This window comes from Excalfactoria chinensis, chromosome 1 (assembly GCF_039878825.1).
Source record: "Excalfactoria chinensis isolate bCotChi1 chromosome 1, bCotChi1.hap2, whole genome shotgun sequence".
Classification (NCBI taxonomy): Eukaryota; Metazoa; Chordata; class Aves; order Galliformes; family Phasianidae; genus Excalfactoria; species Excalfactoria chinensis.
The window spans coordinates 99,827,988-99,843,710 of record NC_092825.1 but is presented as its reverse complement, the minus strand read 5'-3'; the positions used below and the strand labels follow the sequence as shown (position 1 = coordinate 99,843,710).

The 15,723-nt window shown below is 45.6% G+C and overlaps 1 protein-coding gene across 2 annotated transcripts; it reads right to left on the bottom strand.

Moving 5' to 3' along the window:
- Positions 1-384: 384 nt before the first annotated feature.
- On the bottom strand, positions 385-8,186 carry IFNGR2 (interferon gamma receptor 2). Of its 2 annotated transcripts, none has more exons than XM_072344834.1 (7): positions 7,977-8,186; positions 6,623-6,749; positions 5,861-6,036; positions 4,677-4,825; positions 3,261-3,414; positions 2,487-2,641; positions 385-1,557 (listed from the first exon to the last, which is right to left on the bottom strand). In XM_072344834.1, exons 1-7 carry the CDS (start codon positions 8,047-8,049, stop codon positions 1,387-1,389), a joined length of 1,005 nt encoding a protein of 334 aa, XP_072200935.1. In that variant the 5' UTR covers positions 8,050-8,186; the 3' UTR covers positions 385-1,386. The 2 variants fall into 2 exon arrangements, with proteins under 2 accessions (XP_072200935.1, XP_072200941.1); XM_072344840.1 differs by lacking the exon at positions 7,977-8,186 and adding an exon at positions 7,377-7,549.
- Between the last annotated feature and the right edge of the window lie 7,537 nt (positions 8,187-15,723).

The window sequence follows — 15,723 nt, the reverse complement described above, 5'->3', positions numbered from 1 at the left end:
GCATGTAGGCTGTTCCTGTGGGGAGCCTGTGGTTATTTGTGTGCAGTACCACGTGCAGAAATACAGATGAAGGGAGGGAGCAGTTAACCCTGTAGCTTGTGGCTGAGTTGCAAGTTCTTAATGGGGCTTGAAGCTGACTAAGTCTTCAGGTAACTCTACTGTCTTGGCAGGGTGCTTGATTAGATTACTTATAGGACACAGACTGAGGGGGCTTCTGGGAAATATTGCTTAATTTTGTCCCTAGTTGTGTGTGTGCCCCCAGAAGGGAGGGAACAGCAGTAGCTGAGATAGCTAGATAACTTCTAGCTGTGGCACTGACTGATAACCTGTATCCATGGCAGCAGCAGACTCCATTACTAGATTTAAGTATCTGAGCAAGCCACGTGCAAACAACCAAGCATTTTTATTTTTTAAAACAACTTGTATCAAACATGAAAAAAGTCGCATTTTTAATGGAATAACCCTATTTATTTATTTATTTATTACTATAAAAGTGGTTACTTTTGTGTTATGAGACACCTTCCAGATCCCGCAGCATTATGACATGACATAAGGCTTAATTTGCGATCTGCTGTTTCTCCTTTGAGGTAGTGAAACCACAACCCTTGCAGAACCGGGCTGCTAGTCAACAAGAGATTGTTAACACCTGACCAGTAGCAAGATATTTTATATAACTTCTGAGCAAAATAGGTTTTATTGCTGTGAAGGATATGATTGTCTCACTGCGGGTACAGATTAATGCTTTTTAACACTGTATGAAGATGCACAGACCCAAGGGGGAATGGAATTAACTACCCTTTGCCTTTCTTGAAGTAGTTCTCTGCATGTATTCACAATGAGGGGGATTAAGTACCAAGTACCGAAGTTTCTTTTAGCAGGCGTGGAAGGCACATTTAAAACTATGTGGGAAAGCATATTGGATTGGGTATAATACACTTCAAGTGAGTGGCAATACAGACTTCACAAATAAAGTAACAAAACAAAAACCACTATAAAGTAATTGAAAAATTCCTTGTTATACTCAGTCCTACAATAAAGTGCCATTATTTTTCAAAGCTGGGCTCCAGGGAGAGGAAGAGGGAAGTATGATGATGATACAGTCAGTTGTAGCCAGCTGTCTTTCTTAAGGCAATTTAGTGTTCGTTTTGCCTTCAAATTCCACCTTTCTAATCCGTGGCAGAAAGAATATTGCTGCTGCCTTAGCACAGCAGAAACTGCTTTAAAAAAGGCTCAGGTTCCACATAATTCTCAGGCAGCAAGGTCTTGCTCAGGATTTGTTAGTGGCTGCATTGCTCACTGTCTGTCCAGGTGGGAGCCGAGCAGCACCGCTTGCAGGCAAAAGCTTCTGCAAAAACTGGATACAGGTGTTCCTACAAAGGTGCCCCCCTAAGTCACATCAAGGCCTCTGGAGCTGCTGCGTGAGCAAGTGTTACCATCCAACGCGTCACCATAAGCGCTGCTTCCTTCTCCTGTATACACAACTGTTAGAGAATCTTCGGGATCTTCATCGTGGTTCTCCAGCACCTCTAAGTGAGGCATGCTCGGGTCTCTCAAATACTGGAAAATGGCAGAAATGACAGTTTAGCTACTGATCCACAGAACAGGTACTTTAGAATTTGCAGAGACAGAGCAAGTAGCACTGGCTATAGGCAAGTTGGTTTAGAACAGAATTCAAAACACTAATTAAACATATGTTTATTCTGGATTTCCTTGAAGGAGATAACAACTGAATAAGGCAAAGGTTAAAAACACGTCACTTCTCTTTCTGCAGAAAGAAATACGGCAGACATCCATTTCAGTGAGCTAAAAACATCCCACCGTTACATACTGTTGATAAGCTTATCTTTGGACAATACGTCAAAGTTCTACAAGAGAATAAGCCACAGAAGAGCTTTTTCCTATTAGACTGCTGGAGCCATGCCCTATAGCTGCAGGAATCTGGCAACTGACGGCTTGTGTTGTCAACACTGCCAGGGCGAGTGAGAGAGGAGATTCTGCCTTGTTCAGTGTGAGATGAGATAAATCAGTATTGCACCTTTCACTGTCACCAGAAAACTCCATGGTGTCATCCTTCTCTTATAGTTACTATTTGCTTTGACTTTCCCTTCGTCTCCTTCGCTCCAAAATTATCAGTGTCACACTGAATAGATGAAACTTTTAATCACAGAAAGGAAGATTAGAAAAAATAAGAAGCCAGAGAAAAGGATTTGTTCTTCCTATTAACTCCATGTAGTCTCCTTACTAAACAGACCCCATGTTTCAGGAGGAACATTAGGAATGTTCTATATGGAATACACGCTGAGTGAGAACTTTTAAATTAAGAGTAGTGCTTGAAGACTACTTCCTGTTTAAAAAGAGGAAGATCAACAGGACCGAGACAACTGGTTAGTACAGAAATGTGTCTGAAGGAGAAAAGTCCCAGGATTCACTGTCTCTTGCAAGAGGAGGTGGAGGGAGGGGAAGAGAAACAACTTGTCTACACGTACCTCTTCAAAGTGTGATGGGATTCTCAAAGGTGGCTGGGACAAATATTTAATTGCTTTCTGGTGTCTCCATAAACAAAATAAACCCACTATTAAGAAAATTAAAAGCAGACCAATGGACATAAATATTGCGACGATATATCCAGCTTTGGCCGCCTCTGAAAAAGAACACATGGTAGGTTCATATTTGTATAGCCCACATAAAGCAACATACAACATTTGCTGTCTGCGGTAATCAAACTTCCAAGGTTAAGGTCACATCCTACCACAGATGCGCTCCAAACACCTGTGCTGAGAAGTAACTTGGTGGTGATGCCATAGAGCAATCACCAGCCTGTCCTCCTGCGCACACAGCCTAATGAATGCTTCTACACGACATGCTGGTGGGTGGAAGGCATGCAGGGAATGTAATCTGCCCTTCTTCCACCTTTGGTTTTTATCAGCAAAATGCCATTAATGCCAGGGGCTTCAGAACATGTGATTCTCTTAAGCAAAAGAAGCACCGCTGATCCAACGTCACATCTCAGGGGCTTGTGATCAACGTGCTCAAAACTAGCAGGGAGGTCGGCTCCTGGGGGCAGCAGAAACTGCAGTGACTGAGGACAAGGACAGCTGGAAGAGTGTAACACAGACCATCAACTACTGACCAATCCATTACCTACTGATTTGCCATTAATGGCAATTATGGATTGGTACCTATTAATACTCCTGACAAACACAGGTATGTATCCAGTCCTACACCCATCCCACCATATAAGAACAAAAACAGGTTTATACCACTGATGGTTGTTCTGTAGCACTCCGGGACTGTTTGCAGTCCAAGCAACTGGAAATCTAAATATGTCGTCAATTCTACTTGAATTGTAAAACAATAAAGTGTCAATTGCTTCAGGTCTTTAATTTTGAATAGTGTATGGACCGTCTTTATCTCCTGTTGAAAGGAAAAAAGAATATGTATGTTACTGCAGGAATTGGAGCCTGGCTTCAGTGCAGTTCTCCTCCCCTTACTGAAGTCTGTCATTCAAAAAGAGGATGGTTTTCTTAACTCAGCTTTTCCTAACGTGTCAAGAGAAATCATGAAATACGGCGAAGGAGGAATGCTGAGATGTATTTGAAATCTCTTTGTTTTTACACGAAATACACCCAACCATGTAAAACCTACCCACAAGGGTATGAACAGCAAGGTCTCACTTTAACCACACCGTGCTGCCAGATGCTTTCACAAGGCTGCTGTAACTCTGGCAGTTAATGCAAGGCAGGAAGGGGGAAGGAAAAGGGAGCCATGAGAAATGTCTTCACCATCAGAGGCTGACAGAAACGCACTGCAGCGCTTCCACTATTTTTCCGCCGGGGGGAAAAACAGCTGATGGGCAGTGCAAAACCTCCATGCTCCTACCAAGGCTGATCTTTTTAACCCGCGACGGCTTCAAGGAAGCCTAAAAAAGCCTCCAAGAGTGACATCTCATTTCACTCTCAAACATTTGACTCCACGTCAAAAACACGTTTGTCTAAGGGAGGAAGGAAGTGGAGGCGTTTCAGATTTAGCAAGACCTTTAGAACACAGAAGGCTTGAAATGATTTTTTTTCCCCTGCTTCTGTTTTTCAGCAATCAGCTTGAAAACGACATTCTTGTGATTCTTCTTCCTTTTTCATTCTTACTTTTATCTTTCTGAAAGGCGGTGGCACAGGCACACCGTGAGGTAGGTCAAACCCACTGAGTTTCAGTGCAAATGAGAGACAGCTCTTCCCGGCTGCATCCAATGTGTTTTGAAGAACTGCAGCCTTTCTCTGCCCTGAGAACACAGGCATCAGCAGCCTGTCACTGAAGCTGCCTACACAAACATTCCCTGAAAGGAGGAAGAACGTCCCACAATTTCCAAATTGCCCAAACAACCTTTGGAATCTAAATATTATTTTAAAGCCACCTTTGACACTGTGCGGATTCTCTCCTTGGAGCTGCAGTGTGATCTAACTTTGATTTCATACGGAGGAAAAAAAGCCCGTGTTTGTGAAAGTTCTGTAATACATGCATTACTTGTGCCAGAACCAGACTAACTTATATTCAGGCCACCAAATGGTGACCTTTGCTCTCAAAAATCCATTCATTTTCTTCCTCCACAACTGTTGTTTTGCCACGAAATACTGACTCGTCTCTTAGTCATAGAGGCAATAGAAACAAATCAGAATTCTTACTTTTTTAGTAGTAACTGTTGTGTTCTCCCAGTAGGACACATGATATTGGAAAAGGTAACCTGCCTCAGGTCCAAAAGGAGGTGCGACGCTAATGAGAAGGGAGTCAGAGCTTACAATCACACTGTTCACTTTAGGAGGCCCTATAGTAGCTGAAAAGAAACAAAGAAAGAGCAGTGAACCTCTGGGATGCTGAACAGCTCATCACATTACATATTACATTATGCAGGCTGGATGTGGCTCTGGGCAGCCTGGTCTGGTGGCTGGCAACCCTGCACATAGCAGAGGGGTTGAAACTGGATGATCACTGTAGTCCTTTGCAACCCAGACCGTTCTGTGATTCTATGATTACATCCAGCTTTATTTAGATACTCTTATGGTACTCAGCAAACACTGAATGTCAACATTTTTTTTCCCCCCCTCAAGAAAGGTAACGCAACATTTTTTCATCTACTTAATGCTTTCCTAACCCCACATGGGATCCCACTCTTCCCCCACACAGACAATCTTGCATCACAAGCTATGGATACATCAACTGTAATCTTCAACTCAGGACTCTGGCAATTCCTTAGCCCTGCATTCTTTACTACCAGGGAAAACAGACTCTTCCCACTACAGAGCACCGTTACTCATCACAAAGTACAGGAGAAGGCGAACCAAAGACTCTGTAAACCCATTCTTCTGCCTCTCTACTATTTGAGGGGTCTTCTAAAACTCAACATTTATCTTCTCCAAATCCTGAAACCAATCACAGCAAGGAATAGGGCAGATCTCATAAAGAACAGTAACACGACTGTCCACACATCTCATAGGATTTAAAGTGTGCCCTTCACCCCTCTGCACCATAGCAAAGGCAGGACAGCTTAGATGTGTTAGAAAAGAGATCTGTTCAACAGAAACAGGTAGTTCATACAGAAACTGCCACAAATGACAGGGGTGCATGTGACACGGGCTGTAGTTCTTACAAGGCTTGACCATCCAAGGAACATCATCATCAGTGACATGTTTCCAATACCTGTCAAAGGAATGGGCTGCTAATGTCCCCACATTGGAACTGATGGCTATCAAATTCCTAGCGATACACAGAGACCTTGCAGCATTTGCTAACTGAGCACCTACAGATAAAATCTTAGAACGCTTAACAAGTCTCCTTAGAGAGATGTACTGGTATCACAAATAACACTTACTGTTTCTCTCTGCCACAAACGGGCCCGTTTCCACCCAAGCTGAAGTCCTTGGCCCCATTTCAGCCCTCACTCGCAGAACGACGGTCCAGCGACGTGCCTTTGCCGACTGGAGGAAACTGCACTCAGTCTGGGCAATACGGGTGCAGTTTATCTCACTCCAGTGATTGTAGGCACCCCTGTAACACAGACCAGAGGCTAAATAAAGCATCAGCAGGATGACCAGCTATCAAAGCTCTAAAATACAGTCCCTCCTACCTAGAGGGCTTTTCTAAGAATAGGGTATGTAACAAAACAACTGATTTCACAAGCATTTATTCCACAGCCCTTTTAGTTCCTGCATCTCTTCAGCACTGGGGAAAAAAAAAAAAAAGAGCGAGGGAGAATTCAGTGAGCTAAGAATTACACTGGAAACTATGCACCGTTTCTGGATGCTTTTTGGGTCTTCAGTCTTTACTCAATGCAGTGGAAACACAAGAAGCTACGAGAACCTCTGTCGTTGGAAGATGCTTAAGGATATACACAAAAACATCAGTAATTAGCAGCTCATACTTTCATTTCTATGCTTTTTCATTCTTAGTATATATGTATATATATATATATATATGTATATATATATATGTGTGTGTGTGTATATATATATATATGTGTATATATATGTGTGTATATATATATATATATATATATATATATATATATTTAAACCAACTTTGTTACCGGATTAAAGCAAAATCAGTTTGGTTGCTTCTCAAACTACTTGCTTACGTTTTAAGCTGGACGGTGTAGGACACTGAGCCTCCATCCACTTTAACAGGAGACCACCTCAGGGAATTACGAAAGTTAGAGGAATAAACTGTTACGTCCTTCGGTGCCGGCAGATCTGGAGAAGATTCTAAAACGAGAAGTAAAAGCAATTACTAAAACATTCAACTACGGTGCTACCTTTCAGAGGAGACGTAATGGCAGGATCTTATAGTCCCTCACACACAGGAAGGAAACTGCACAAAAAGGTGTGCACTAAGACCTAAGTCCCAAACACAAAACAACCGGCAAGCTACTAAAATCTCTGTTGTGTTCTAAGGGTTACTTAGAAACATTCATTTGAGAAAAAGTTTTCACTTTCTAGTCACTTCTGGCAACCTCAGCTCTGGTCTGGCATGTGGCGGGGTATCTCACACCATCAGCAATCTGTGCAGTCTGACACTCCATACAAATTAATCATACAAAACTCAAGGCTGCCACCGCAAAATATGACCAGCAGCAGCAGCATTCTTTTCTCCCTCTTAAAAAAGGGATGTGGGAAGCTGGTTCATATTCTCTGCTCTCAGGACCACATGCTCATTATTTTGCTGTATATTAGCATGCGGACGATAATGATTTCCCCTACCAGCTTCTGAAAACACTAACAGTCTCAGACTTATAGCTCTGTAGCTGAACATCAAGCTGCCACGTGCCACACAGCGCTGACTGCTGTGCTGAGAAGAGGTTCTGCAGCACAGTTCACATTTCAGTTGGCTACCTGTGTCCTGTCTTTCTGTCCGGTCTGGATGTGGTCTTGCCTGAACAGCTAACATTCCTCAGGCTCTTCCCTCCTGCAGATGCTTGCTGGCTCGTTAGGCCTCAAATCAGAGCTCTGACACTGCAGAGCATGAAGCCATAAGCTACAGCGTGGGACACCAACCCAGTCTGGCCTAGCCACGGGTTTCAGCGCCACTCTTGCTGGCACACACGCCGAAGACTCATCCTCACCCCTGAGCTCGGGCTCTGCCCGGACGGCAAAAACTCACCCCCCCGCGCTGCACAGCCAGCGGGCCTTTCAGCTTAAAATAAACGGCCAAGCATTTACGCTCTAAATCCGAACCGACGTCAAGAACTCGAACCACGTGCTGAAGCGCAGCGATAGATCGAGTGTCTCATCACGAGCTCCGAGCTTTCCCAGGAACCGCAGCGCCGGGTAAGGAAGGCGCCCGTGCGGGGCGAGAGGAGGCAGCGGCCCGCACCAGCCCAGCCGCGGTGAGGTCACCCCGGGAGGGCCCCGCCGCGCTCGCACCGCCCCTCCAAGCCCGAGCGCTCAATCCCGCGCCGCTCGGACCGCCACGCCACGCCACGCCACACGCACCTGTGCCCGAGGCCCGGGCCGGGCCGAGGAGGAAGATGCCGAGGAGGAAGAGGAGCAGCGGTCGCCACGGCATGGCCCGGCCGAGAGCACCCTGCCGCCCCGGCCCCGCCCGCCCGCCCGCCTGCCTGCCGGCCGGCCGAGGCCACGGGGCGACTGCCGGTGCCCGAGGAGCGGGGCCGGCGGCGGGCGGGCCTGAGAGGTCACCTCACGCCCGCAGTCTGGCTGCCGCTGCCACCACCGCCGCCAAAGGGAAGCCAGACGCGACCGAAGACCGACTCACGGGCGGCGGCCGGCCCCGCTCCTCCTCCCCTGCTAGGCAGAGCCCGCCCCTCGGCACCGCCTGTGGCCGAACAGCAGCGTTCCCTTAGGGGCGCGGCGCCGCAGCCCGACCGCAGGCGGTGCGTGCGTGCTTGCAGGCGCGGCCTTGTGCCGTTCTCGGCCGCGTGCGGTCGATGTGAGAAAATCTGCCACGGGGCGGTCAGAGGCTTCTGTTCGCTTTCTCCGCTTGTGCGCAGCGCTGACACGAGGTTAGGCCTAACCGCAGCCCTTAGATGGTGCTGTGCTGGCGGCTGCGCAGAGTACGTCGAAGTTCTCTTCTTCAGGAGAGGGGGGAACGCAGAACTGTGCCAGCAGGAGGCCTCTCAGAGTGGGGATGCTGAATACTTCCTCTGAAAAGTGATACTTCCTCTAAAAAGTGGCAATTGAGCTGCAGGAAGGCTGCATCAGCAAGGGCTGGGGATCCAGAGACATCCAGTCTCCAGCAAAAGGCACTGGAGTGCATCCAGTGGAGCTGTGAGGGGTCTGGAGCACAAGTCTGATAGGGACCGGCTGAGGGAGCTGGAGTTGTTCAGTCTAGAGAAGAGGAGGCTCAGGGGAGACCGCATCACTCCGTATAACCACCTGAAAGGAGGTTGTGGTGAGGTGGGTTCGGCCTCTTCTCCCAGTTAACAGCAATAGGATGAGAGGAGATGGCCTGAAGTTGCAGCAGGGGAGGTTCAGGTTGGCTATTAGGAGCAATTTCTTCTCAGCAAGAGCAGTGCTGCAGTGGCACAGGCTGCCCAGGGAGGTGGTGCAGTCACCATCCCTGGAGGTGTTCAAGAGCCGTGTGGATGTGGCACTGAGGGACGTGGGCAGTGGGCATGGTGGGGGTGGGCTGGTGGTTGGACTGGGTGATCTTAGTGATCTCCAAACTTAAAATTCCATGCTTCTATGAAAAGGATACCAGACAAGAACAACGCATCTTGTATCTCTAGCACCAGATAAGGCTGAGTAGCTCTTGGTTTACAGCTGACCTTGGATGAATCACTTCATTCTGCTTTAGTTCAGTTCTTCCTCAATCAAAAGAGAGCTTCCTTTATCTGGCCCATGTCTGGCCTGCTGATATCAACAGCAGGCAGAGGTCTTCATTTCCAAAGGTTGAGGTCTCAGCTGATGGCTTTTGGCACTGACAGGTGTGTTGATAGCTGGAAACAAGTATAAACAAAGGGAAAAATCAGAGCAAGGGCTGAAGGCAGACTGGTTGTTTGGTTGGTTACAAAAGTAGAAGAAACTAGATAGGGATGGTAGAGATTGAAGTTATTCAGTTGCAGGTTCGTAAGGTTTTCTTTGCAGTGAACTCACCTGACCTGTTTTTCAACCATTCTGGGAAGAGTGACTCATCTCTCAGTTGACTGCTGCGGTTCTACTAAAACCCTCTGCTCCACAGGCTTCACCATAGGATTTCCCCAGTGACACGCCTGTGCTGAAACACAGATCCTTGATTAATGGTTCTCAAGCTAGTGGATGCACTTTGGTCACACAGCATTAGCATGACTCACGGTGCTTTCCTGGTGATGCGCGGCCAAGTACCCACTTGCCTGGGAAGGCCAAGAGCAGTTTGTGACTCTGAAACATACATAGCAAATGACTGGGCAAAGCAAGTCCAGAAGGCACACTGAATTTGGTGATGTCTCTAATTCATGCATTAAAAGAGATTCAGAGAAGCACTCAAGTATGTTGAAAAGCAATTCAATACATCAATTAATTCTGAAGCTGGGTTTCCCTCTGCCCTTGTGTGGAAAGATGTGTAGTTACTGGGTTGGAGGAATCCTATAACCAGTAATCTTACCTGTCTTCTCCTTGCCAAACCAGACAGGAAACTAAGGAAATACATTTTAGGGGAGAAATGGCTCCATCCATCGCCCCGAGCTACAAGGCTCTGAAAAGAACAATCACTGAAAAGACTTATATGTAGAGAAAAAAATCACTATGGCACATAACAGCAATATATTGATGTAGTAAGTGTGCGCATTTCACCTTTGTGAGCAGCTTTCTGCTCTAAAATCCCAGTCTCACTGGTTATTATGTGTTATGTGTGGATTGCCAAGACAGGCAGCAAAGCAACATCGAGCCAATTACTTCGCTGCACAGAATCTCAAAGAACTGAAATCTATGCATGATAAGAAATTTACCCCAAGTTTACTTTTCCATGTGGGAAAGGAGAGGTGAAATGCTTCAGTTCAAAGATCCAAGGACACCAAGACCCAAGAAGTAACTGAGCTGTTTGATGTCCTGACATTAAAGCAAATCACAGAATCCCCCCGCTTGGAGGGGACCCATAGGGATCACTGAGCCCAACTCCTGGCCCTACACAGGACCACCCAAAAATCAGAGCATTGCCAACTTTCAAAGTGAAAAACAGTTTAGAAAAATGCTTATAACATCTTGATGTTGGAGATAAAGATTGTATTGCATCTTTATGTGGTGCTCGTATTCAGACATCCCATACACATCACCACTCCACGTGAGTGTCCAAAATGCATGGGGGGAGGTGATTCAAGCTGGTGCTATGGAGCTGATAAACATCTGCTTATTCTCACTCTCTGTCATGGCTTAATGCAACTAGATAAGTCTTGATCCCCACGTGGCGGTTCTCCTTCCTGTCAGTTGCTTTTTAGCACCCAAATCTGCCCTGCTTTCCCAGCTGCATTTATGCAGTGATTCCTGTATCACTGAATCACAGAATGGCCTGGGTTGCAAAGGACCACAGTGATATCCAGTTTCAACCCCCCTGCTATGTGCAGGGTCACCAACCACCAGACCAGGCTGCCCAGAGCCACATCCAGCCTGGCCTTGAATGCCTCCAGGGATGGGGCATCCACAGCCTCCTTGGGCAACCTGTGTCAGTGCGTCTGTACTCAGAAGGAAATTGTAAGTACAAGTCTTCACCCTACAAGGAGACATGAATACCCACCAGCTACAAGCTGTGCCTGGATCCTGCTCAGACCTCAGGAAGACTTAGAAATACCTGAGTCTGCATGTATAAATTTGGTATTCTGGTGGTGTTAGCAGTGGGACCCTAATATGGACCATGATGAGATATGTACATAAGAGCAGGTTTCCAAAGTTAGTGACTTGTGGAGCCTAAGTTCCCACCAGCTCTCTTCTGACCTGATGTCCTTTACCACCTCTCAGAAGTCAGCCATTCTGGCAGCAGGACAGATGCACGCTGGTTTGGGAATCCACCCACCACTGAGAAAGGATTTGCCTTTGACCGGAAGGAATCCCCATGGTGGTACTCAGTAAAACACACCTGAGTTATGCAAAATGAAGTTTTAAAGACCATCAGTGTGTTCCATATATTTCTCTAAGCTGCTTTGAAATAAGTTTAAAGTAAAAAATAGATCTATGGCAATTATCTCACACTAGGAAAGAGATTTGTTTTGTATCTTAGTATTTGAATTTTAATTGGAAACTTGGCTTTGGCATACTTTGCATTTTGATTTTATAGCACATGAATGTCTTGTTTTTAATTAGCAATTACTTCGTGGGCATAAGGTCGAAAGAAGAGGAAAAGATAGGAGGAAAAGAGAGAAACACCTCCTGCCCTTGATCTCGTTTGTATATTCTGAATTACAGCATTATTTGATACATTTACCAGAACTGAGCAACTAGAACAGACTTTCCTACAAGGTAACATATTTGAGTCCATTTAAGGTATGTGTGTATCTCAGTGTTTAAATTAGGGGGGGAGTCGGGCAGGGGGGGAAGACCTTAGTGATTCATTTACAGTAATTATCTGATGAAATATAAACTAGAAACAGAGAGGAAGTAAGAATAACGAGTCCTGGCATGCTTACTTAGAGCAGCTTTGGTAATCAGCAAAAACAGGAGCGGTTATGTAGATAGATAAAAGCCCTGCATGTGCTATGGACAAACATTTCTATCAGACCGCTATTTTTAAGACAGGGCATGTCTTTGTATCTGCAAAGTGACCATTAAGGTAAGAAGATGTTTCATGTGTTATTGATGTTGAACAGTTACATTAGCAAAAAGATCACAGTGGCAGAGAAACCAAAAACAACTTCCTCAAATACTGACATTCAGATACAGCATTGCTTGGAAGACAGAGATTTTGGTGTGGGAATTTCCAAGGGTCAGGAGTAGGAGGTTAAAACAGATTGGGAAGCACATTAGCTGATGGGCTATTAAGCATTATTTCTGGTGATGGAAGGCATGCAGTTCTGGGAGGTGACCTTAAAAGCACTTGTAGGAAACATGAGTATCCCACAACAGTTAGATGTAAACAGCTCCCTTTTTTTCTTGGAGCCCCCTCATGTTGTGGGCACATCCAGGCCATGACCACATTAAAGGGACAGGTAGAGAATCTCTGGCTTCCCTCCTGACCAGAAGGGGGACTCCCCCAGCTCATTGCACAAGGGCAGCCTGCTGACCCAACTGACCTGGCACAACTCTATTCAGGGTTAATTGAACCAATTCATCCTGATGCCGATTAATTACTAGATTCAGCATGAGGGAGTGGGGAAGGATCATGAAGCTCCAACCCTCCCCCTGCCACAGGCAGGGCCACCAACCTCCACATTTAATACTAGACCAGGCTGTCCAGGGCCCATCCAATCTTTCTTTGAACATCTCCAGGGACGGGACATCCACAGCCTGTGCCAGCACCTCATCACTCTCATAGTAAAGAACTTCCCCTTGACATCCAACTTCAGTCTTCCCTCCTTCAACTTAAAACCATTTCCCCTTGTCCTACCCCTTCAAAGAGTTGACTCCCCTCCTGTTTCCCTTTTGTCTGAATTTAGCACTGATGGTGATTCTGGTTTTCCCAAAGACTCTGTGCATTCTTACAAAGATAGGGAAGTGAATCTGTGTTAGGAATGGTTTGGGACCACTGTGAAGCAAAGATCCTTCTGACACAAGACCTAAAGATGATGTCAAAACATACAACAAATAGCCAGGAAATAGTGACTGTTACATCTCTTTCTCTGAAGTTGAATGGAACTGAACCTGTCACCCTCAGACTTAGACAGAGAATATTCTCCAGTGGGACATTCAGCAAGGTTCCTGAAATAGAAACAGGCAGGAAACAGGCCATTTAGAAATGGCAATGCTTTAAGTTAGTTTTAGATATCATAACCGAAGGCCATCTATCTGTTCAACATTTTAGTCTGCCAAGTGCAATTAGATGCTTACTGCAACATCCTTTGGGGACCTTGGGGGAAAACAGGTGACTAAAGCCAGGAAACTACATTGATTTATGTCTTCCAGGTTACTCTTGGAAGTTCTTTAGAGCTGTGGGCTGCAGTGCCAATATGGCAGAACTTTGATGCATTAATGAAAACTCTGATTAAATTTCAGGCGTCCCTGTATGAGGAAGTACTTGCAAGTGAGAAGATGCACAGTATGGGCAGAAATGGGCATCATTTTCCTCCTAGAGGTAAGACTTGAGATCTTAAAAGTGTTCTGTGAAAAGTTTGGTTGAGGAAAATGCTTCATTTCAGGTGCTGGATAATTCTTTTTTTATGCAAACAGCAAGTCCTTGGCATTACACATTTATGGTAGAGAACATCCTGAAGTACAACTGATATGGCAATTGCTGATAAGGCAGGCTGAAGTCACCAGGGGAGACCAGCTTGCTTCTGAAGATGCATACAGACCTCTCATATCTGATTTAGACTTTGCACAGTTTCTCTGCAGTGTAAACAGGCAGATTCTATGCTTAGAGAAATGGCACTGCTGTATGCATGGGCAGTGGCATCCCCATGTGGCCTTTGCCACAGGGGCACAAGGAGCCATTGGCCTCGGGTTATGCATGAGGAGACGGGAAATCACTGCTGGGGATCAACACAAGACGGGTGGCTGATAATCATCTCCTGAAGTCACTGCAGGCAGAGAGTAAACAGAGTAAAGGTGAGGGAGAATCAGATACCTGATACTCCCGCTAGCGGCAACGTGACTGCAGGCAGCCAAATTTTCCGTTAGGTGTGGTAGAGAAGAATCAGTATGAAGAGCAAGCGGGGGATGAGGGAAAATTGGTCATACCAGAGGAGTGAATAATTGCTTAGGAGCTTATTCAAAAAAAAAAAAAAGAAAGAAAGAAAGAAAAAAGAACCAACAGCACAGTTTGCGAGGAAGGCGAGGGCAGAAATTTGCTATGACAGCCAAAAAACTCAATGGAACTGAGAGGGAGAGGCATGCTGCTCCTTTCATAAACACATCGGTGTAGATAGGAATGGCAGAAGCAGCCAGTATAGCATGCTGATCAGTGCTCTGTGCACTAACTGCATTGATGCCAGAACAAGGTGAAACAAATATGTACATAAAAGTTACTCAGTTCCAGTCTCGCAGTCTGAGCTACAGTGCCAACATGCAGCTGTTTTCTGAGGCTTCGGTCATAGAATCAGGGCCTGTAAGCCCAGCGGAGGAAATTCACTCTGGAAAAAATAACTCATGGAAAACACTCGTGAGATGAAGACGGCTACACCAGTACGCATGTGCATGTATATACAGTACACACATGTACAGGGAGAAGCTGATGTAGAGAAATCTTTTTGAGCTTTCTAAGGAAATATCTAAGTATATGTATAAAAAAGAAGGCATCATCAGTCCCATGGGGGAGAAGACATAAAATGACACTAATATCTTCTGCTTCCCAGCTACGATCTTTCCTGTATGTGTGTTTTACTTCAGTGCAGAGATAGGACATAACCGTACGTTCAGTCTGATCTTTATCATACGTGGGAAGGAAGAGACACTCTGCTGTAGCTTTGTAGCTATGGAGCTGTAAAATCACTCCTATCCATTTTCTTCCTCCTACACATCTTTACTATACTTAAAAAGTTGTGTAAGTGCACAGAGCCGGGAATACAAAGATGTCATAGAATCATTTGAGCTGAAGGTTCTCTTAAAGACCATCTGAGCCTACTCCCCTCCTGCAATAAGCAGGAACACCCACAGCTCCATCAGGTGCTCAGAGCCCCGTCCAGCCTGACCTTGACTGTCTCCACAGAAGGGGCATCCGCCACCTCTCTAGGCAACCTGTTCCACTGCCTCACCACCCTTATGACAAAAAACTTCCTTATATCAAATCTGAATGTCCCCTCTTTTAGTTTGAAACCATTTCCCCCTGTCCTATCACAACAGCAGAGATGGCTGGAGGGTATCACCCTAAATTCCATAAGGCACAAACAAGAATAGTTCACCTACTATAAAATTTTCTGGGAAGTTTTTGCATCCATTTAACATTTAACAAGACATTTTGTTTTAAAAGGGCTAATAGGGACCTCTCTTGGGATTTTAGGCAGAATCCTAAGGCGAGTTCTTCTCCAATATGCATATGTGACAATTCCACTCAAACATCTAGGTGCTGGGGATCGTAGTGTATCTCTGTTCGTATATTACAAATTAATAATCACAGAATGGTCTGGGATGGAAGAGAGCTCAGAGCCCACCCAGCCCCAACCCC